The 24,158-nt window shown below is 44.9% G+C and overlaps 1 protein-coding gene across 2 annotated transcripts in view; it reads left to right on the forward strand.

The window, feature by feature from the left end:
- Positions 1-24,158, forward strand: part of CNKSR3 (CNKSR family member 3) — an 88,720-nt gene that overhangs the window by 34,647 nt on the left and 29,915 nt on the right. Inside the window, exon 2 of one of the 2 annotated variants that reach the window (XM_044243533.1) lies at positions 19,974-20,137. The exons of the other annotated variant lie outside the window; for it this stretch is intronic. Coding sequence (XP_044099468.1) covers positions 19,974-20,137 — 164 coding nt within the window. The remainder of the gene's footprint in view (positions 1-19,973; positions 20,138-24,158) is intronic. 2 annotated transcript variants of the gene reach the window in all.

The raw sequence follows: 24,158 nt of genomic DNA on the forward strand, positions 1-24,158 counted from the left end.
CTCTTTTGAGCTCATTCATTCAACATATAATTCTTGATTACCTCCCCTGTGTCAAGAACTGGCTTGGCTGTTGAGGGTATGATGATGGACAAAAGCAGCCTGTTCCTGTTTTCATGGAGCTTGTGTTTCAGAGACAGAAACCAACCATGCAAATAATGAATTCTAAAGAAAAGTGCCATGAGCTACAGGATCAAGGGGTTTTGTGTTGAGGACAAGAGAACTCTTCCCTCCAGAAGGGGTGTTTGAGCTGAGATCTGAGGGCCGAGTAGGAGTGCCCAAGTAAAGAGGCCATGGGATATCTTCAGATTCTGTGCTCACTCTTTTTCTGTAAATGTAATATGCTGTTTAGTATTTTATTAAGCTCAGACGATGACAGATGATAATTAGTCTTCAAATCTGGGTGCCCAAATATGCTGTCACTGACTGTTTTTTTATCTGACTTGCGTATAGTACGTGTGTTAGGCTGGGTGAGGGAGGCTGAATGTATTGGAGCACAAACAAGGCATTGTGTTTTTTACTACACTTGAGGCCAGGGCTGTCAGTCAAGTCCGTCAGGCACTTTGTCATGTTACCGTCGCTTTGCCTGGGCTTGCCTACCCAAAGGCAGGTGCTCTTACTTTTAATTCATATTACCTGTATTTGTTCTGAAAGCTGTTTTTGTTGAAACTTGAAGAGCCAGAGGCTTGCAGCTAGAGTATGGACCGACTTATTGGAAATTTGCTGAATAAAGTTGGTTAACGCAGAGAAGGGACACCCATCAGCCCGGTGTAACCGGCTACCAGAATACGATGCGGTTTACGGCATGATTTTTTTAACCCCCCGCCCAAGTATAATCCTCACCGTGGAACTCATTTTCTGAGCATCTCTTTCAGGAAAGGCATTTTAGCAGGGTCTTCCACAGTGCCGAACTTGTGACGCAGCAGAAGTGATTTTAGACGGTCTCACTAAGCCAAGGGAAGGCCGTGTTCACGTCTTCAGTACCTGTCACTTGCAATTTCCCTCTTACAGGAGGCAGGGTCTGGGAGACAGTTCTATCCAGCTAACTTAGTTTTAGTTATATTTATGTTTCTGATACTTTGTTTATGGTAAGTGATACTAATTTATAACAGTGATTTAAAGGCTCTTTTAAAAATGAATTGGTTTTTAAAAATTTAGAAATGGCACCTAGTGTGGCAAAATCATAAAGGTGGTTCTTAAACAAGTGAAGTTTGGGAATACTGTCTTGGTGTAACTCGAATTTTCCCCCTGCCATCTGCCATTTGGTTTCAGGGACTTACTGAAGATTTGGATGTTAAAATACAATAAATACTGTGATAACACAATAAAATACTGCTTTACACCCATCAGTATGGCTCGGATTAAAAAAGTGGGTAGTATGGCTGTTGGTGAAGATAACAGAGACATTGGAACCCTCATAAATTGCTGGTAGGAATGAAGAAGGGGAGTGATGGGTGGCTCAGTCTGCTGGGCTTCTGCCTTTGGCTCAGGTCATGATTTTAGGGTCCCGGGATCGTGCTCCACTTCTGGCTCCTTGATCAGTGGGGAGCCTGCTTCTCCCTCTGCCTCCCACTCTCTCTGCTTCTGTATGCTCTCTCTTTCTCTGACAAATATAAAACCTTTGGATAAAAAAAAAAGAAGGAAATATGGTGCAGTCCCTTTGGGAAACAGTTTGGCACTTCCTCAGAAAGTTAAACATAGAGTTACCAGAAGACTCAGCAAATTCTTTTAGAATAGGAGGTATATACCCAAGAGAACTACAAAAAAAAGTATGTTTACATAAAAACTTACACAGAGGTACTCATAGCAACATTATTCATCATAGCCACAGAAGTAGAAACAGTCCATATGTCTATTAGCCAACGAATGGATTAAGGAATATGGTATCAGTGCTAATATGGGATATTAGTCAACCAGAAAAAGGAATGAAGTATTGTCACATGCTATGATATGGGTAAGCCTTAAAAATATGATAGTGAGTGAAATGAGCCAGACACAAAAGGCCATATATTGTATGATTCCATTTATAGAAAATGTCCAGAATAGGCAAATCCACAGAGACAGGCAGTAAGGACTGGGTGTTGGGGACACAGACTCACTGCTGATGGGTATGGGCTTTCTTTCTGGGGTGATAGAAATGTTCTCAATTTAGGTAGTGGTCATAAAACCTTGTGAAAATACTAAACATCACCAAATTGTATGCCTAAAAAGGGTGAACTTTATGGTCTGTGAATTACAGCTTAAAAAAAATCTGGCAGCATGAAAATGTATGCGTGGTCATAGAAGGTTTACTCTATAAAGGTGTGAGTGACTGCCACTGCTTATGGGATGGGCTTCCTGTCATTGCCCCTCTGTTACTGGGACTGTGCTTTTCCCCACACGTCCATGTGGCCTCTGGAGCCAGAATGCGAACATAGACTACCATGGGTCAGTGGGAACCTGCTGTGCAAAGCATAAGGTTGCATTTTTATATCAACAGTACTACTCTAAGATTTGTGGGTTATTCATATATATTCTGCATGTGGAAGGGAGGGAGGATGGGAGTTAAAGATGCCGAATGGTAGATAGAGTAGGGACAGGAGCCCTGGGCTTCATACTGTGCTTTGTACTACAGTGCGTACACAAGTCATCATACATTTGGGAGGGACCCGGCCAAAGACCAGAGTTGCCAAATGGGGTTGAGGCTGAGAAAGTTCACTCTTGCCAGATGGGCACACCTATTTAAGGATTTATTCTAATGAACCTTTTCATTGATGCCGCTATAAATTCTGACCCGAGATGTCTTTTAATAATAATAATAATAATCATAAGGTACTTCATGACTTGCAAACTACTTACGAGCACCGTACTTCCTGTTATCTTAGTTTACTGCTAAGAAAACAGGCTTCTGAAGGTTAAGTAACTGTTCCTAGACCCATAGGAAAACAAGATGTCAAACCAAATCTCAAGCCCAGGTTGTCTGACCCCATGGCCGCTGTATTTTCATGCTTGCCCCGCATGCTTTCCTGTTGTTCTGGAATGTGTGGGTCCGTTCATCCTGTATTCAGTCAACAGTTACTTACTGAGAGCCGCCTGTGTGCAAGAACCTGTTCTCAGTGCTGGAGATAGGCAGGTAATAAGAAAATGAGGACCCTGACTCAGTGGTGCAGACAGCCCAGAGGGAGGAGACAGACAGGAAGCCATTAGTCTAACAAGCAGGGTAATTTCAGAGTGATGTCTTAAGAAGAAAATCAGAGGCCAGCATGAGAGACAGGACTGTGACACACAGAGGGGCTTTTTAGATTGGATCATCAGGGCTTGTCTCCCCGTGAGGTGACATTTGAGTTGAGGCAGAGATCTGGCAGAAGGCTTGTTAGGAAGAGGAACGTCTCGTGTGTTCCATACCCTCAACATTTCCTATGTTCCTTACGGGATCACATTCTGAGACTTGAGTTTAAACCATTGTTGTGGTTCTCTTTTGTGTTCACATCTGTCATTTTGTACTTTTTGACAGAGCGCGCATGTGTGTATGTGTGTACTGTATCATATATGGTCTGAAAATGGAGTATGACCCATGGGTTTTGCTTGGGTGACTAGAACCTCTGACCGCATTTCTGTGCCCCCTCCCCGGAGCGCTCAAGAGCAGCTTCTAGGTGAGCTGGCTCAGATGCAATGAACTCTATTCTAGGGAACGTGTCATTCTTCTGGAACTCTGAAGCAGGAAACTTTTGTCGGTAGTGTCGTGTCTGTCCCAAACAAGAACCAGGCGAACACCTGCACGTTTCAGGGCATGGTGGTGGTGTTTGGGGAGGAAGGGGTAGGAGGTTCCATGGACTGTGGTGCAGTGAACCCTCCAGTTTTATGGCATTTCCCAGTTTTGGCAGCGCGGCTCGTGGCTGCTCATGCTCGCGTGTGCTTCTGTGGGCAGGGGCTTCTTTTGTGTCTGGGTGTGTGGTGAGATGCAGGTCCGTCCCTGAGCCCACTGAACTGGCCTGTTCCCCACAGAGGAGCACACTGCAGACAGAGTTAGATTTTTTTTTTTTCATTTTTCTTTTCTTTTCTTTTTCTGTAGCCTTCGGGATTCGCAGGTAGGTTTGACTTGTACTGATGGCTGCATTTTGTCTTCTTTGTGGTGGTGTCTCTTTCTGCCTTTGTTCTTGGAATGCTCATGTCTACAGAAGACCTCAAGTGGCCTAATGGCCCATGTTTGTATTTGGTCCCAGAAAAAGAAAACTTGCCTTTTTCTGTATTAAAGTTTTTATAAAGTAAGTTTGGGAAATTGAAGGAGAAAGTCTTGTGACTTCCACAGATATTCAGTCCTTGACTTATTTATTTATAAGCGAGCGAGAGAGAGAGAGAGAGAGAGAGAATGTGCAGGAACGGAGGAGGTGGGAGAAGGGCAGACGGAGAGAGAGAGGGAGAGAGACTCTCAGACGGGCCCCATGCGGAGTGCGGAGCCCAGCACGGGGCTGTCTCATGGACACTGAGATGCTAACCTTAACCAAAACCAGGAGCCGGATGCTTAACTGACTGGGCCACCCCAGTGCCTTGGTTTTTAATCCTTTAAAGGTAGTTTTATTGGTGTATCATAATGTCTTACAGTCACCACTGACCTAACTAACGGGCCTGTTTCTGCAGCTGCATTCAACAGTGAAAGGGCTAGAAAAGAATGGTCTCGATTTCTTAGAAAACAGAGTCCGTCTCACCTGTCTTTTAGAGGGGTACCAGGACGGCGGGGACGAGTTGATACTGTCAGGTATTAGCAAGCACACGGCTGCAGGAGTTGTTGGTTTTCTCATCTGACCTGTGATGGGAGGGCCATTTGTCCTTACATTGCCATTGCAATGTCCCATGGTCATCACAGATCGGAAACTAAGCTGCAAGGACTTGTACTGTTGCACAAAACCGTATTTTCCTTAGATCAGTTAAAGGACTGGGGGGGGGAGCATTCTGCATTGGCGCACAGAGAGGCAGTATACAGAGGTGAAGGGGAGAGACCCTGGCTCCAGCCCCTAGGGTGTGAGCCCTGCCTCTGGGTCGCCTTGGGTAGGTCACTTTGCTTCTCTGGGCCCTGGCTCTTCATCTCTGAAGTGGGAGGCTGGAGTGCACACTCCTGGGGACAGGGGCAGGATGGAAGTTTTTAGATATAGACGTCTCGAGAAGGGGCCTGCCCTGTAGTAGGTGACATTGAATCATTTTGCCAATTTATATGTGTAATTTTGTATATTTATTTTTCCCAATTCTATTTTTCTTAATTTTGTATCATAGGAAACCCGGTTTCTTGTTATCCATAGTATTTGGTAAGACGTCAGTCCAGTTGTATTTCTCAGTAAAGACTTGAGAATTTGTTTGAAGCCATCGGTTCTGCGGGTCTCCAGAGCGGACACAGTCCTCTGAGGTTCTGACCCGCATTTGCTCCCGTTCGAGGATGCTTCTCTCGAGGGGAGGCTGGTAGCTTAGGCGTCATGGCTCATTCAGGCCTTTGACGTTCTTTAGCGTACTTTAAAAATCTGATTTGTACGGTAGGTCTGTATGAATGTTCCCACGTGGGGGATTTTTTTTTTTTTTTTCTTCTGAATGGCTCCAAGCGCTCTTCTGTGAGCGGAGGAAGGGAGTGGGCACTGCTGTCCCTGCTTCACGATGAGGAGGGATCCCGGGTGGGCGGGGGGGGGGGAGTCAGGGGTGCCACATCTCCAGTTAGTCCTCGCTGAGCCAGCACAGGACCTGCTTTTTTGTTTCATTCTGCTCCGTTTTCTGGGCTTGTGTGATCTTCTGTTAGCCTCGAAAGTACTACTTTTTCACATCGGTAACTGTATACAGATAGTGCTAATTACATGTCCTGTTGATGGGAGCTGGCTGTGATATTTGAGCCCTTGACCTCTCTGTCAGTAGGAGTTTGGAGGGTGCTGGTGTCTTACTGATTTGAAGATGGGAAGAGGGAGGTAGTGCTCTGAGATCATAGAATCCTAGAAATACGGTGCTGCTAGGACCATGGGATCAACCTTTTGGCCTCTGCCTTTTACACCTTGGTGAATGGGTGGAGTGAGGGGCTCGAGGTCACATAGCGAGTAAGATTGGAGCCACAGGGCTACACGCTCCGTCCCCCACACGATACAGAAAATAAAAGGGTCTTTGGAACGAGCATCGCGCAGGTAGCACAGGACATGGACATTTTGTGTTGGCCCAGAGTGTAGTGAACACTGGGTTTTCTGGAGAACCAGGAGAAGGCTTTCCTTTCATCACTTGGGGAAACCAGAGCTGACATCTGTCAAGCCATAATTGTGGCAGACTTGTGGGAATTTTGTGTGGAAGCTGCTAAAAGATTCTCCCCTTGCCCCATTCTAGGCTGAAAGGGTTGAGACCTTCTGTTTCTCTTTTCTGGTTGCCACTATCCACAGCTCTTGTGACAGGGGTTAACGAAAGACCCAGAGGAGGGGAGGGTTGGACAGGCTGGCTAAGAAGAGCACAACCCCATCGGTTTACACCCCTAAGCGCTGGTCTTCATCCTCAACCAGGATTTTCCTTGTTTTCATCTCTTCCATCCAACCAGGATTTGGGTGCCTTCTTTATACCAGAGAGTGTGCGTGGTGCACCTACAGTGCATAAAGACTTCTTCCCTAGGAATACACATGCTGAAGACCCTAGGTTTTCAATAATATTGCCCCAGTCTTGGCACTTGGGTGGCTCAGTGGGTTAAGCCTCTGCCTTCAGCTCAGGTCATGATGTCAGGGTCCTGGGATCGAGGCCCGCATCGGGCTCTCTGCTCGGCGGGGAGACTGCTTTCCCCTCTCTCTCTGCCTGCCTCTCTGCCTACTTGTGATCTCTGTCTGTCAAATAAGTAAATAAAATCTTAAAAACAAAAAACAAAAACAAAAACAAAAACCTCACAAGTTTCCTAAGTCTAAAGGAAGAACAAGGCTTGTCGGGCTGGTTCCTGTATCCGGATGAGCTGGGGCCTCCAGCCGTGCACTATCTGAAGGGAAGCCTGAGGGATGAGGAGGCAAGATCATTCTAGGGAGAAGGAACATGTCTTGAGGTAGAAAGGAGCTTGAGATGTAGATGAAGCGGATTAAACCAGTGTCCGGCATAGTGGTTGGGGGAGTGTGGGGCACGAGAGAAGTTGGAGAGGCAGGGTAGGAGGCTCACACACCAGATTGGGCTTCCCAGGCTTGGATTTTTCCGTAGTGCAGTGGGAAGCCAGTAGGACTTGGAGCAAGGGCGTGGTGTTGAAATTGTGTTAGGAAGGCTTTCATGGACCTTGACAACATTCTATTATGTGAAAGAGGCCAGTCACAAAAAACCATATATTGTAGGATTCTATTTTGGGGAAATGTCTAGAATCTGTTATGTGAAATAACCAGGCAGATCCACAGATTTAGAAAATAGATCAGTGGGTGGGGGTGTGCCTAGGGGTGGGGGTGTGAAGCGGGTTGTGTGTGTGTATGTGTGCGTGTGTTGGGGGGGGTTGAACGTGTGCCAACGTCAGTTGCGATTGTGTTGCAGGACTCTGAATATACCAGACTCATTGGTGGATGCAGTAGGTGGATTGGATGGTGTGTGCCTTATGTCTCCGTCAAGCTGTCATTTAAAAAATCAGAGAAGAGCCGCCTGGGGTCTTGGTGGGTTCAGCGTCTGCCTTCAGCTCAGGTCGTGATCCTGGGGTCCCTAGATCGAGCCCCATGGGGCAGGGCGGGCTCCCTGCTTGGCCGGGAGTCTGCTTCTTCCTCTCCCCCTTCCCCTCCCCCTGCTCTTTCTTTCTCTTTGTCTCTCTTGCTCACATACTCCTTCCTTCAACAAATAAATAAAATCTTAAAAAAAAATTCAGAAAAGACTGATGGTGCCTTACCCAGCGCCGTTGCCCTAGGCAGCTGTCCTCAGATTAGCAGCTGTTTTTGGCTTTTCTCTACCCTCCTTGTGTCGGCATCGCTGTCCACCCCCCCCACCCCCGCAAAACACATCAGCTGATTTTGATGTCAGCTTCTTGCCCTCAGACCTCCAGCGTCCTGGTCGCACATGGGTTCCTGGGCTCCCGTTCACAGTGCTAGTCAGTGGTTTAAATCCTGACCCTCCTGCTTATTGGTTGTGTGACTGCAGGTCAGCTCCAGCTCAAAAACTCTCTGAGGCCCAGTTTCTTGTCTTTAAAAAAACAAACAAACAAACAAACAAAAAACTTAAAATTTTTATTTTCACATTTACTAGCACTTATGCTTTAAGAATATTTAACACATTTAATCATCCAGATAACTCCAAAAGATAGGTACTGCTATCTTTTTCATTTTGTAGATTAAAAAAACTGAGGCACAGAGTGGTTAACTAACTTGCCCAAGATCACACAGCTGGGAAGGAGCAGAGCTGAATCCAGGCAGTCTGGCCGCAGAGGCCCTATTTCTTAATTACTCTGCCTTGCCGCTGATCCTGGCCTGTAAAATAGTTTAATAATAGCCCTGTCCTTGCTTTGCTTACAGTCCTGTAATCTTCAATTACTTGAACATCAGTTGTAATGTTGCAGCATTTCTGTGGCTCTCAGCATGGTAACTAAAACATAGTCTGTGAATTAATGTACTTAATTAAGTCACTTTCGCATCCTTTCATTTCTTCTTTGACCACTTCAGATCCTACAAGGATTTGGGTGCCGGGTTAAGGTCTGGGTTCTGTCTTAGTCCCATCCTTCGACTGGCCCAGTGTCTTGGGGAAGCCCTCTCTCATTGTGGCTTCCTCGTCAGTGGAGTGGAGGTCCTTCTAACTGGCCAGCATCCTCCCGAGGGTCATCGCACAGAGCAGTGAGATACTGTGCATGCAGGTGCTCTGTAAACCTTTCAGCCTCCTCTTAACCCAGTGGCTTCATTTAATGTGCAGCCCAGCTGTTGGGACGCTTCCCTTGGAAGCAATGATGGCAGTGTTGGTAGAGGGCTAGACAGACCGGTGGCAGTTTTTCCCAGGAAATCGGCAGAACAGAAGTGACGGATGGGTTATGTGTTGCCCTCTGCACCAGGGTGCTTTTTCCCGGGTGGTGTGGACACCCAGGTGGTGGGCAGAGCTGAAGACCAGTCTCCAGGCTTGCTGACATGACCACCACCTGGCCCACCTGTGGAGTTGCTCTCCGCCTTGCTATAAACTTAGGCTTGCTGCGAGCGGGGAACTAGTTCGTTCTTCCCTCCACTCAGCATAAGCATGCCAATGACAAGAGTTGGAGCCAGTGTTTGGTTTTAGAGCAAATCTAATCGAGAGTTCTGGCAAATCTAATCGAGAGTTCTGGCAAAATAAGTTGTGTTAGGAGGGGGAGAGCACAGCTTAACTCTCTTTCTCTTCTTCTACATCTTGCTCCTAGCCCCCGACCTTGGGTCCAAGTATTGCAGAATTGGATACAATGGTTTGGTTACTGAATTACAGCAGCCAGCCTTGGAAAGTACATATTTATTTTCCCCAGAGCCTTGTGGAATCCTTTATGTTCCTCTCCACGACTTTGTTTTTGTTTTTAGAGTCCAAAAAATTGTTTCGCATTTTGTGTTGAACATCTAGTAGGATACATTTGCGTAAGCGTGCATATGCGCAGATGCGTGTCAATGTCACGTTTCTTTCTCGCCTTCAGTGTTACCTTTCATGTTCAGGATATCTTTTTTTGAGGGCCGCAGGCAAGGCGGGAGGACTCAGAGCTAAACATTGAGGGCTGCCATTATATTCTGAATTCTGATCATCCTTTTTAGACTATTGGTTCTTTGGTTGATTCTGATTTGCATCGGAGTTTGCATTTGTCAGTTCTTTTCTAGTGATTTAGATCAGGATAAGCATCTCCTGAAAAAGATGACTTCAGACAATACTGCTTTCGTCTCCCTTGTCCCCAGAGTGGACGCTTCTCTCTGGGCACTTCTCCCTACAGGGCTGGTGGGCTCAGGACTCTGAAGGGTCGGCAGGACGGGTCCCTTTCACAGTGTTGTGCTGGATCTGTTGGAGGGATGGGAGGGGACAGGGTCAGATTGCAGGGCCTACGACTCTGACACAGAGTTTCCTGGTGAAAATTGCCAGCTGGAAGGCATTACTTACCAGGGCAGAAACCTCAAACGAGGGTAGGCCGTTTGACTGACTGTTCTCTGGGTAACTTGAATCCTTGAACTAAGGTAGTTTTTCTATTTTTACTTCCTTAAATTATCCCGGCATGGATAGATTGGCTATTTCCAAGTTTTGTTTCAGTAACGGATCGTCTGCTTTGGTAGTGAAACCCAGGGAGCGGCTTTTTCTTGGTTCCATTTTCTGACGTCTTGGGAGCGACCGAAGTCTTAGAAGACCTGAGTTCCTAGCAAGAAAGCAGAGTTTGCTTTAGAAACAAAATCCCGACTGCCCTCTGCTCTCCTTGTTGTTACTTCTTGAGAGAAATGGAAGCCTGGGTTTGTTGCTACATAGTGGGTCAGGGACGTGTGGACCAGCTTTTCCCAGATGGTTAAGAATATGAGCTTTTACTTTGTCTTCAGCATTACTGTGCTCTCAGCTCGGTGCCCTGAAAAAATGTCCAGTAGCTTGTCCTTCCTCCTCCAAAGCAGTTACTCCATTCCATCGATACGGTGAAGGAACTTGGTTCCTAACTGGGCTTCCAAGGCTCCCATTGCTGGATCTTTCCATGTGTTTGGGTTTCATACTGCTTGTGCTTTAAGGCAGAGGAGTCCTTAGGGATGGCTTCCTGTGGTCCGACTCGAATCAGGGCAGAAAACCCAACAGCGTTTTCCAACCAAGACCAAGTTCATTCACTTGCTAATTATTTTTAGCTCTGAGGCTGTTTGAGATTTAAGTTTCTGGGCCGGTTATTTCCCTTCTTCGCACTTGGCTGTCCTAATGAAGGTAACTCGTGCTCGCTCAGACATGTTACAGGAACATACACTTGCAGACCTGGAAGGAACCGAGAGGTCCTCCAACCCAGCTTTGAAGACATTGTGTTGTGGACCCCTTTCTTCAAGTTACGTTCTACTGGACGTGTGACAGGACGAAGGAGAAAATCAGTGTGAGTAGTGGTAGGCGTGGGGTCCAGTTCTCATCCAAGTCCGCTCATCTGTCTGGGAGTCAAAGCAGTTTAACCAGAGTAAGGCAGGTACGCCGCACGGTAAAGGCCAGAATAAGATACCATTTCCTTTTTCCTTTTCTTTTCTTTCTTTTTTTTTTTTTTTAAAGATTTTATTTACTTATTTGACAGACGGAGATCACAAGTAGGCAGAGAAGCAGGCAGAAAGAGAGGAGGAAGCAGGCTCCCTGCTGAGCAGAGAGCCTGATGCGGGGCTTGATCCTAGGACCCTGGGATCATGACCTGAGCCGAAGGCAGAGGCTTTAACCCACTGAGCCACCCAGGCGCCCGATACCATTTCCTTTTAATAGAAGGCAGATCAGTGACTACCAGGGACTGTGGGGAGGGAACTGACTGGCTGCAGGAACTGTTTAGGGGATGATAGAAATGATTATCTCACGATCGAGGTGTGGTTACACGACTGTATGTATTTGTCAAAAAAAACTCATTGTTGAGTTGAAAATTGGTGAATTTTATCATGCCTCAAATCCCCACAAAAAACAACAAAAAACCAACCCAAAGGAAATAATACACTGGATAAGAAGTTGTCAGGGGCATCCTAAAGCGTGTTTAAGATTTTTGTGGGGGAGGGGAGATAACATTTTCTCAGCTTTTTAATTCAGTGTAGTTATAGAAAACGATTCTTTCGAAAATATAAAAAGAAAAGAAAAAAACCCAGATTCACTTAAATCCCAGTCTCATCTGTTTTTCCACTTGGCAGATTGATCATCACTTTGTACTCATCACTGCTGTGAGTTATACCAGGGGTTGGTAGAGGGCCAGATAGTAAATATTTTAGGCCTTGTGGGCCGTTCAGTCTCTGTCACAGCACTCAGTTCTGTCACTGTAGCGTGACAGCAGTCAGAGGCAGTAGGTATGCCAAAGAATGCGGCTGTGTTCCTGTAAAACCTGACTTATAAAACACGGCAGTGGGCCGAATTTGGCCTTTGAGCTGTATTTGCGAACCTGGGAGTTATGTTCCTTTTGGAAAAACTCAGCAAAGCGGGCATTTTCTCCATTCTCACTGGGAGGATGAATGTCTTAGAAAAGGGGGAGTCCGGGAACTTGGGAAGAGGACAGGCCCTCCAGGGCTGAGCTCACAGACTTGGATCTGTAAAGGATAGGGTGGTTTTGCTGACACGGAATTATGGACGATGAATTAAGAGGAAGAGGGGACTGAGCGTGGCAACCTGTTTCTAGATTATTGTAGAAACCTAGGCAAGAGGATTTAGCTAGGACGGTAACATGGGATGGAGGGTACCTAGGGAAGGGCTACTCTAAAACCTAACATAAGAAATAGACATTTCCAAAGGAAAAGCTAAATATTGAAACATTTTTTTCAAAAAAAATCACAGAGCAAATATATATTTAGGGTGTGATTTCTCATTAACGGGACGGCGATGATGCCACATTTCAGGTGATTCTTGTTAGATCTGATCATCATTGCTTAGAAACATCAGTTCTACCATTTTGATAATTTGCTGTACTTGTATTATCTTCATTGCTTTCCATGCCTCCCCTTGTCCTCTTGAGATCTGTGAGGGAGGACCGCGCATCCTGAGCCAAAGGAGGGGATGTGTGGCTGCAGTTTCTTCCCTCCAAGTGGATATAGGGTAGGCTAACAAGGAACAAAGAGGGTGGGGTTGTGAGGAAACTGGATTCTCCTTATTCTTCTTTTTAAAAATATTTTACTTGTTTATTTGAGAGAGTGTGCATGAGCAGGGGGAGGGTAGAAAGAGAAGCAGACTCCCAAGCCCAACTCAGTCTTGGGACTCTGGGATCATGACCTGAGCCGAAGGCAGATGTTTAACTGACTGAGCCACCCAGGCACCCCAGATTGGGTCCCTCTAAACTAAACGGTAGAACTGCTTCTGTCAGAGGCCTCAGGGTGTGTGCCTGCTGTCTCAGGCTGCCCCCGAGAGGTGGCCCTTGGACCCTCTCTCTTTCACCTGTTACCTAGAGACACTGGGTGCAGTTTTGACTTCTTCAGGAAAGGTTAGTCAAGGGCCTGTCCAACCAGGTAAAAAGAATTCCTCAGTCCTTCAAAATTACACACCCTGTGCCTCAAACATAATGCTATTGCTGAAACTCAGATTGCTATATTTAAACCAGTTTTATCAGCTGGTTTTAAAATTAAGTCCTAGAGACTTCAACGAAACAAGGGCGACAAAACAAAGTCATTCCAAACGGATATAGTTGGATGGCTCACTTCATAAAAAGGGCACTTGGAGGTCCTACCAGTATACCATGATGCTGAAATTGGTTTTGCTTGGTTAATTAAACCACACCGAGCTTTGGTTTGAAACCATGTTTGGGAGATATTGTAACATTGTGGATCAGGAGTGTCAGCCAGTTGGGAAGGCCAAAGAACTTTGATGTGAGGTTTTAAAAGTATTGGAAACAGTCAACAAAACAAAGAGGCAATCCATGGAATGGGAGAAGATATTCACAAATGACACCTCAGAGAAAGGGCTGATATTCAAAATCTATAAAGAACTCCTCAAACTCAACACACACAAAACAGATAATCACACCAAAAAATGGGCAGAAGACATGAACAGATACTTCTCCAAAGAAGACATACAAATCATTAACAGACACATGAGAAAATGTTCATCATTAGCCATCAGGGAGATTCAATTCAAAACCACATTGAGATACCCCCTTACACCAGTTAGAATGGCCAAAGTCAACAAGACAGCAAACAACAAGTGTTGGAGGGATGTGGTGAAAGGGGAACAGTCTTACACTGTTGGTGGGAACGCAAGTTCGTGCAGCCACTTTGGAAAACAGGTGGAGATACCTTAAGAAATTAAAAATCGAGCTACCCTATGACCCTGCAATTGCACTACTGGGTATTTACCCAGAAGATACAGATGTAGTGAAAAGAAGGGTCATCTGTACTCCAGTGTTCATAGCTTCAATGGCCACAATCACCAAACTGTGGAAAGAACCAAGATGTTCTTCAGTAGACAAATGGATAATGAAGATGTGGTCCATATATACAATGGAGTATTATGCCTCCATCAGAAAGGATGAATACCCAGTTTTTGTATTAACATGGATGGGACTAGAGAAGATTATGCTGAGTGAAATCAGTCAAGCAGAGAAAAGTCAGTTATCATATGGTTTCTCTTACTTGTGGAGCATAAGGAATAACATGGAGGACATGGAGAGATGGAGAGGAGAAGGGAGTTGGGGGAAATCAGAGGGGGAGACAAACCATGAAAGTCTGTGGACTCTGAGAAACAAACTGAGGGTTTTGGAGGGGAGGGAGTAAGGGATTGAGTGAGCCTGGTGGTGGGTATTAAGGAGGGCATGTATTGCATGGAGCACTGGGTGTGGTGCATAAACAATGAATTTTGGAACACACATACACACACACACATAAAATTAAAAAAAAATTAAAAAAAATAAAAGTATTGGGAATTCCAAGAATATTTTGGTTAGGTATAAACATATGACCCAAGTGTTGTTTCCTTTCCTCCAGTTCAGATCTTCCAGAACTGACGCGTTCCCGAGTCCTTATCTGCTTCGTGGTGGAAGGCCTTACACTTGGTAGTTAATTGCTCCATAAATTATGTTGAATTAAGTTGAGTATGTGTGATCTATAATTGATCCCCGTGGTTGAAGAACACCGTATCCTTGATCCCGTTTGCTCTTAAGAGTCCTGAGTAAGACACGAGTTCATAAGTCTTAACTGAACCAATTTCTGAATCAAACAGAACAAAACCCTATGGTTAAAACATGCTTCAGTGATCAAAAGTACCAGGTGTAAAATGCTATAAGACCACTCTGGGCTCACTCACTGTATTTGCAGAATTAGAGTTTTTGTTGCCTTGAGTATATAGGCCAAAGGCATAGCCACTAAGGGGTTTTTCCAGGGGGCCTCACCTGCAGAACGGAGGGTGATCTAGGCAGTGACCTGATTTTAGTCTCCTACAGAAAAGAAGAAGAGACTATTCCTATACTTTCTCTAGTGGAACATTTACTCTAACTTTTTCATCTTCATGGACACAGCCTTCCCACATTTTAGAGCGATTAGTTAATTTTTGTTTGTTTTGTTTTGTTTTCATTTGTTTGGTTTTTATTGTTTTTATTTTTAAAAAATTTTTATTGTGTTACATTAGAGACTAATTAATTAATAAAGAATTTTTTGTGTGGGACAAGTATCTTGTCAAAGACTGGAGTTTTACTTTGGAGTTTTGTTCTGTGTATGGTTCTTTCCTTAATATAGAAAGGACCTTCTTTAATCTTGCGACATTGAGACTGGCAGCCTAGACCTGTAGATAGTATCAGCGACTGTAGTTTCCTTCTCTCTAGTTACTCGCTGGCATGGGAAAATGAAATCAGGTGGCTTGTACACTGGAGTGACTTTCATATTTTTGTAAAGTTCCTTGTCTGTCTTCATGCATTCATTTATTTACTTCACAGATACTGTTACGCACCGACATTGTTGGAGATGCTAGGGGATAAACAGGGAACAAAGGGAAGTCTCTGCTTTCCTGGTGCTTCTATTCTTGTCTCAGTCAGAAAACATATTTGGGTGGAATCGCCGATGGTGGCAGGTTCCGTATTTGGGAACACCTCCTGGGGAGGACACAAGAATCTGTAGTTAACTGTGTTCCCCAGGAGGGGCCATCTAAGCATGTGGGGGTTTCTGTGTCTCCGTAGCAACTTTTATTCTGAACACTGAGCAAATTGAGGAGTTGAACAAATCACATTAGAGTAATTACCATGTGCTTCATGGTGTTCTCAGCCCATTACCAGTAACTGACATTTCAGTTTTGTTACGGGTCTGTGCAGTAGGCAGTGCTGGTACCCTGTCTTACAAACCAGGGAACTAAGTCACTTGTTCCCCTAAGCAAGAAGCAGGACTCGAATTGGTACTCAGGCTCTTCACCATGGACCTGTCTGCTTCTACCTCTGGATGAGAGATTGCTTGTTTTCCTTCTCCCATTTGGGATTTCTTTGAAAGTTTGAGAGTATTCAGTGCCAGATTTGGGGGCAGTGGAGGGAGTCTGGGCCTCTCTCCCTGTGGTTTGCATTCTTTGGGAGCTCCCTTTCCTTTTCCTTCCTTCCTGATTCTTTCACATTGAATTATGTGTTTAATTTGTCGGAATGGTATGTGTTTAATTTTATTTAATGATGTGTGTTTGTCTCCGTTCCGCTAGATGTTCTGTAAATTCCTTGAAGCAAGGATCTGGCAAATAGGTACATGTGACAAATGGGTCAAAGCGTGTATTGCAAATTCTAAAATGATTAGACCAGTTTACTTGAAATTGGGGATTTTCCTGTCCTTTGTGGGACCGCATAATAGTTTAATTTAGCTGTTGACAAATGTTTAACTTTATTCTGATCAGTGGGATGTGAATAATAGGCCATAACATGTTAGAATAATGAGACTGGGGCAATATTTTTTTTTAAAGATTTTATTTATTTATTTGACAGAGAGAGAAAGAGATCACAAGTAGGCAGAGAGACAGACAGACAGACAGACAGGGGGTGAGGGGAAGCAGGCTCCCCGCTGAGCAGAGAGCCCAATGTGGAGCTCGATCCCAGGACCCTGAGATCATGACCCGAGCTGAAGGCAGAGGCTTAACCCACTGAGCCACCCAGGTGCCAAGACTGGAGCAATATTATTGAAAACCTAGTGTCTTCAGCATGTGTATTTCTTGGGAAGAGGTCTTTATGCCACTGTAGCTCTTTATGGCATTCTTACTTGATAATTCTCCTACATGTTAGAGATTTTTGATTATTTGAGGTTAGATCATTGGTATTTCCTCAGAATCTTCGAGGACATTCTGTCCTTCCTTTCAGGGAAATGTTCTTCTGTATTCTTCAAGTTCTCAATCTCTGATCACGTGGACAACTTTCATCTTATCAAGAACCCGCATTGCACCTCCCCCACGGCTTTCTCTGTGTCCAGAATACCTCCTCATGCTCTCAAGCTACTCCTGAAATCCTTTTCCCTCAGTGAAATTCTTCAGTTAATTAAAAGAGGAATCCGGCCTCATCTTCATTTCTACTTATTACTCAGGGAAGAAGTTTAATGAACTTTCGTGGTGCATGGTTTCTTCCCTTTAATTTTAATGGACTTCTTTATTGTGCCCATGAAAACCGATAGGAATCTCTGTTTTATGCTTTACTTTGCACAGTGAACTTGCTTGGCCCAGTAAACATGGATTTCAATGCTGCCGGTCCCTGGTCCCTGTGTATTTTGTCTAAGAAAGAGTTTATGACATGTGGATGAAGAGGAACTGAAACCCCGTTACATTTATGTTGGCTTAACGGGGCTGCTGTGAAAATGCACCACGGACCGGGTCACGAGACAACAGACATTAGTTTCCTCCCAACTCCAGAGCCTGGAAGTTTGAGATCCTGGTGTTGGCGGCCCTGGCTGCTTCTGTGGCCTCTCTCCTTGGCTTGTAAATCGCTTTCTTCTGCCTGGATCTTCACACAGTCTTGCCTCCGTGTATGTCTCCTCCTGTCACAAGGACACACCAGTTATCTTGGATTAGGACCCATCCTGATGATCTCGTTTTAACCTAATCACATCTTTAAAGCTTTATCTCCAAATACAGTTACTTTCTAAGCGCTAGGGGTTAGGTTCAACATATAATTTTGGGGAGACACAAGTTGGCCATAACAAAGTTTAAATGTATAACACGGTTGTCCTAAACTTTTATGATAATTAAAAGAAAAATTCCTTTTAAAGCTGAAAAATGGGCAAGGGAGGAGGACAGATTGCGAGAGGACTGCAGGGAATTGCTCGTGATCTGCCTTAGAACTGGCTAAGTGATTTAGGCTGAAATTCATAGTAATGAAGACTTTTTGTTCAGATTCAGTGACAGTACTTTCTAAGTACCTCTAAGGTTTCATGATTCTCTCTTAATAAGTGTTTGTAATTAGACCTTACTGCTTATCTGGGAAGATGCTTGGAGGGAATTTTTATAATCCCATGTTTCATGGGTAGAATGTGAAGGAACAGAGCTTGTGTCCATTAGGCTTTGATCTGAATTCGAGTCCTTTTCTTCTGGGAGCAAGCTGAAGAAGATGGCTAGAAAAATCCTTCTCTTGGCATCTTACCGGCTGTGTGGCTGTGGACAGGTTATGTGTTCCCCATGCGCCCTAATTTAGGGATCTAGAGATTGGGAAGAGAGCTGTCAGGAGGCTTTCCTTGGCTCTGGGCACTTGTTACTACTGCTCGTGTACTTCGATGCCGTTGCTCTGTAGACGACCCTGGGTGGTGGGTCCTGGAGCGCAGCCCCTGCAGCACTGGGGCTGGGGTTCCGTCTTCATACCTGCCGCCTCGGGTAGTCTCTGGGGCCTGTCTGACTCGCGTGCCCTGATGGCCACTTGTGGCTCTCGGCTGTCAGGGTGGAGCTGGGCATATGTCAGTGTCTCTAATCTGGCCTGCAGTGTGATGGAACCTCTTAGCGAGAAAGGTATCACATGAGGGAAGATGGGTAGTTTCTGACGGATCATCTTATATATATATATTTTTAACCTCCTCTTCCTGTATTTGATGGAGTCCCCAAATAGTGATAAGGACATTGTTTTTTTTTTAATCTTCTCAGGAGGCAAATGATGACAGTGTGCAGGGCAGAGGTGTCATTTAGCCTAGCACATCGGCTTTTAAGATCCACAGACATTAGTATAGCCAAAACCCAGTACCAGACCTTGTGTCTACTTTTCCTAGTCCAGAGTACCCACCTGGCAGAGCTTTGGTGAGGGCTCAGTGAGTGAGTATGTGTGTGTGTGTGTGTGTGTGTGTGAGAGAGAGAGAGAGAGAGAGAGAGAGAGAGGGGACAGCCGCATGCTTTCCACCTACTTTAGGCTGGTTAAGTTGAATTTTCATCCTCTGTGTTGGGATTAAATTTTTATAAGCCTCAGTGTTGGAAACACTAAGGTGGCATTTATTATTAGGCTTGAACTGACCAGTTGATTCAGTGTAAAATTTTATTCCAGTAAAACCATTGAAACAAGTGGACCAGAGAGTTCTCTGTATAGGCATAAAGAACCCCAAGTTCTGAGAAGCTTACCTGTATAACTATTTAAGTCATTATAGGAGAGCATTAAAATATAACACTGCCAGCAGTATTATTGACCTGGAAGAAGTCCCATGAGTGAACCCACTGACCGTTGCCATTCTCTGGTACCACTGCTGGTATCTTCTCCTTTGGGGTCTGTATTCATCAGAACTTTTTCAGTCACAAGGGATAGAAACCCAACACAAACAAGCTAAAGCTGTAAAGGGAATTTATTTTAATTTAAGTGAAAAATTATAGATCTAGAATGATCCTTAAGAGGAGTAGGTCCAGGAGCATGTAGGAAATTATTGGAGCATTTTCTTTCTCTCACGTGGATTTGTTTTCAGAAAACTGATCAGGAAAGTGACTGTCAGTATTCTGAAAGTTGTATCCTTATGACTTCCAGCTGGAAAGCAAGAACCTCTGTCTTCCTGTGTCCATGTATCAAATATCAGGGAAGATTTTGATTGGTTCTGCTTGGTCATCCTTGACCCTCTAACTGGCCGGCGGGTAGAATATTGTGGCCAGCGACTGTGGCAGGGCTCTTGATTGGCAAGTCCACTGGGATCACAGGTGCTGGGACAGGGCTGGTGTCCCATCCCTGCCTGGCAGACAGACATGTCTAGTATATATAACCAGCATTTCCAAGTTGGCAAGGGTTTAGTGTTTATTCTTTTAGTTGAAAGGGGATGGAAAGGTTAACTGTCATGAAACTGTGCTAAATCCATTTGAAAATCTCAAGCTGTGCACATCTGAAGACACATCTGAAAAGGGCCCATCAGGTGGGATATACATTGTATATCAACAGTGAAAGAGTTGGACCATGAGTGGAGATACCCCAGGTTGATTTAAATGGGGGCAGTGTTTTGAGTCAAGGTAACAAAATGACAATAATGGACTTCTGCTTTTTTTGGTAGGGTTAGATGACTGCCTGCAGCAGTATGTCCACAAGTTTGAGCGGGAGAAGATAAATGGAGAGCAGCTGCTGCAGATTTCCCATCAGGATCTTGAGGAGCTGGGGGTCACGCGCATTGGACACCAAGAACTTGTGTTGGAGGCTGTCGACCTTCTCTGTGCACTGGTTAGTTCAGGAAAAGATGATTTGTGCCATGATGATGTTCTTTAGAACCTTACCTCTCTCAAAACCCTCAACATTCGTGGTTGAGCCTAGCGTTGTTTTCTAGTAATGATCCATTGAACTGAGGCATGAGCTGAACACAGCATAAAAAAGGAACAACAACAGAAAAAGAAATGATTATCCAGACGAAGAGGTGGCAAACTGTGGCCTGCGGGTTAAGCCTGGCCCTTTTATCGTTGTCAATAAAGTTTTATTGGCATGCAGCGCCGCCCGTTCATTTCTGTGTTGTCTGTGGCTGCTCTCATTGCCACAGTGGCCGAGTGGTGTAGTTGTACCAGGGACCCGGGCGTCTCCCAGAGTCCAGTGTTTTGACTCTCTTGCCCTTGAAGAAGCAGCTTGCCTTTTACAGAAAAAAGTCTGTGTTAGTCTCATTTTCTTATCTTCTGTAGAGAGTGCAAAGAAGGAGACCGTCCTGAACGACAGTGCTGTCTTCTAAACTGAAATGAGAAATAGGTTCTGATTTTCCTGCCTGTTTTTGTTACCATGAAAAGCTTTTTTATATTTCACAGGTCTTTGTGATATTTAAATAGCCGACGCTTGGGCGGGCTGCAGTCAGCCTATGCAATGGAAGCTAGATGGGAAACAGTGTGAGCGTAGTTCCGCTCTGCAGATGATTGAGCTTCGGGTGGAACATCAGTGAGCTCAGTCCTGCCAGGTTCTGACTCTGGCCCGACATCCGTGGCTGCGTGGGCTAAAAACACCCGTGAGGGCCTCGTGTCTGCTCACTGACTGCCACACGGTGGGATCTGCATCTGTCTGTCTCCGTGCCACGGCCAGGATGCACTTTCCCCAACTGTCAGGATTTGGACCCACTCCGTGGCATTCAGGCTGGGTTAAGTAATGCCGCGAACCTGAGCCAGGGGTATATGCAATTACATCACCGAGAACGGTGGGAAAGAATGTGCTCCCCAGTAGGGGCCGCGGCCGCTCTGCGTTCCGTCGATTGTATAACACTGTCCGCATTGTGCAAGTTCTTCTTCTTAAAATGGACAGAGCTTTGTCTCCGGCTCTGAGATGCGCTGCTCTTGTTTACAGAACTAATGGGGAAATTATTTGTGGTTGATAAATGAGCTGCCACAGGGGAGACGCTGCGGCCAAGCGGTGTGAGTGTTGGCCTGGGAGGCAGGCTCTCTGCGTTCTCGTCCTGGCTCGGCTCCACACTCCTCAGTCTGTGACCTCCAGGGAAATGGGGGTGTCTGTTTTCCCCATCTGTACAGTAACACTCTCTGGACGTGGCAGTGCTCGAATGTGTGTGTTGCGTTGCCCAGAAGATGTCTTAGAGTCCTGTTTATTATGAAAGCTGTATGGTGGTTTTTTTTTTTTTTTTTAAATACAGTGAAACATGTGTGAGTTTACTTCTATTATGTGATCTTCTGGGAAGATCACTTTTCCATGTTTTCTGCTCATTTGATTTGTCTCTTTCAGCATCAAGGAAGGGCTTTGCGCTAAATGACTTTGCAGTCCACAGTGTGAGAGGAGAGGAGGAAGGGTCCGTTGGAGGCACGTAGTGTGTAGCAAGCCAGGTGGTCAACATAGAACTGCCTCTCTGCTCTCACCCCTTCTTCGCCTCTTAAAATATTGGACCGAAAAGAACAAAACTGGACAAATGCCAGAACCCAAAGCTGCATTTTATCTCCTACAATTTCCTTCTAATTTCCTTTGTAGACAAAGTTTGACCTCAGACTCATTCTGGACATGCTTTGTGCAGTAGAATGCCAGCGAATGCATTGGACAGGAGGGGCACAGAGGGGTTCTCCTCCACGTGTCTGTGCCTTTTCTGGGTTGGGGAGGGTTTTAGAGCATTGGAGTGAAATGTTTTTTCATCTTGATATAATATCCTTATAGAATGTTCCTGTTGAAATGCATATGTTTGTTATTATGCTATCTATTTAATGCATTTCCACTATGTAGACCTTTGTATATATAAATTGGTGATAATTTTCCACCTTGAACAACCCATCCCTTGGGCAGTTAGTGTATATTTGCAGTTGGCCCTAGGGTTATAAAAGAGGTTGTAATGTAAACTTAGTTTGGTGGATGTTGGTTTTGTGATGGACAGGAAATGAATAGAATGTAGAAGAAAAAGGAGACAACAAAACCACTGGAAAGTTCTGGAGAGAACAGGGTGGATAGAATGGATAAAAGCCTAAACTAGGGAATAGCTATGGGTAAAGATTCCAAAACCGGTGAGCAGATGGCCCCAGAGACAGCCAATCATGGGTAGAGAAGAGAGCCAGGAGACAACACCACTGCCTTTTGCAAATACTGACTGGGGACTTGATTGTGAGGCAGAACTAAGACCACTTCCCAGGACTGAATGAGTCGGAGCCCAGGTTTTCTCCCCGTGTCCGGGGCGGACGCTCGAGCTGCTCTTTCAGCAGGACAGCTATGTGCCACATGCAACTATCTAAATTAAAATAAGTTAAAATGAACTAAAATTCACTTCCTCGGTCGCACTAAGCTGTATTTTAGGTCATAGCTACTGGGGGCCGGTGTCTACCATATTTGGACAGTGCAGATAGGGAACATTTCCCTAATTGCAACAAGTTCTGTTTACTAGCACTGGTCTGGAGGGTGTGATTGAGGGTAAGAAAGTAAAATTGTAACCCATTTTTGTTGCCAAATCAACCAGACCCTAGTTACTAAGGAAGGCACACACACACACACACACATTAAATATTGTATAATTAGTTCACTATAAAACATTATATATGTCTTCAAGATTTTAGTTTGGAGAGAGAGAGAACATGTGCAAGGGGGGAGGGGCAGAGAGGGAGGGAGAAAGAATCTCAAGCAGGACTCCATGCCCAGCTCAGAACCGGTTGCAAGGGCTCCATCTCGCGATCCTGATGAGATCAGGGCCTGAGTCAGACGCTTAACCGACTGAGCCACCCAGACGCCCCGTATTGTTTAAGGTTGAAGTAGGTTGAGAAGGGGAATAAAGTGGGGATCGGTAGCACATGTCAAGTGATGCCCCTAAATGTATGATTAAATGAAATCCCTGTAATGTATTCACCTGCCCAGGGCACTTCTGTGTACTCGTATATCCCTGAGATTACTCATTTCATCTTTTACCCATCTATGGCAAATCATGAAAAAATGTTACCTTCTTTATGGGGAGAAATCATGCCGGGAAAGTAATCTTTGCTAAAAGTCTGAATTTAACTGGATCTTGCTGATGATTGTATTAAATGCCTTTAAGAAAAGAATGTGGAATATTTCTCTTAGGCTGTGACTCAGTTGTGCTGTGACTTAAGGCACCAGAAAAGTGAGAATCTGCCTTTTTTCCTTCTCTTCTGCCTCCTGTGTGATTTCCCCAGCCAGACCAGAAGATAACCCCCCGGATGGCTGAGCTCTAATGAAGCGAGATCCCCAGCCCAAGGGGGTCTGTGTGTGTATAGATTTTCAGAGACTCGTTTCATTTCTTACTTGGTTTGTATCTTCTTTATCCTTTTATCTTAGCATAATTTCTGAAGGGGACAACTTTGAGGGAGAAGATTAATGAAGATAATCAGATCTGGTCTGGGAAATTATTCATTTTCTGTCTTTCATTGTGGGGCACTTAAGTCAGTCATCCTTTCCTGGCTATGTTTCTGCGTTAGAGGTTCTCTTGCATGAATATAATCAGTGTCTTGTTCTCTTCTTGTGTGGAATGGGGTGGAAAGGGAAGGAATTATCCTTCCTTTGCTCCTCTTTTCTATCCTGTTAAAATTGAACTCCATTAAAGCTGCATCTATCCCTCCTTCCACTCCTGTGATTTGTTTTGGGTGGGAAACCAGAAACAGAGCACATTGAGTGGAAATGAAAAGAACCGGTTAACGAGAAGCTATGCTCCCCCTTTATTTTATATTAAAAGTGGCAGGTTTGTAGGAGATGGAGGTTTATCACTTCTTGCTGTACTAAAATGCATTTAATCCTCTTTGAGTTCAAGAAGTAAATGTTGTGTGTAGTCATTAGAGTTCCA

The sequence above is a fragment of the Neovison vison genome, chromosome 1 (assembly GCF_020171115.1).
Source record: "Neovison vison isolate M4711 chromosome 1, ASM_NN_V1, whole genome shotgun sequence".
Classification (NCBI taxonomy): domain Eukaryota; kingdom Metazoa; phylum Chordata; class Mammalia; order Carnivora; family Mustelidae; genus Neogale; species Neogale vison.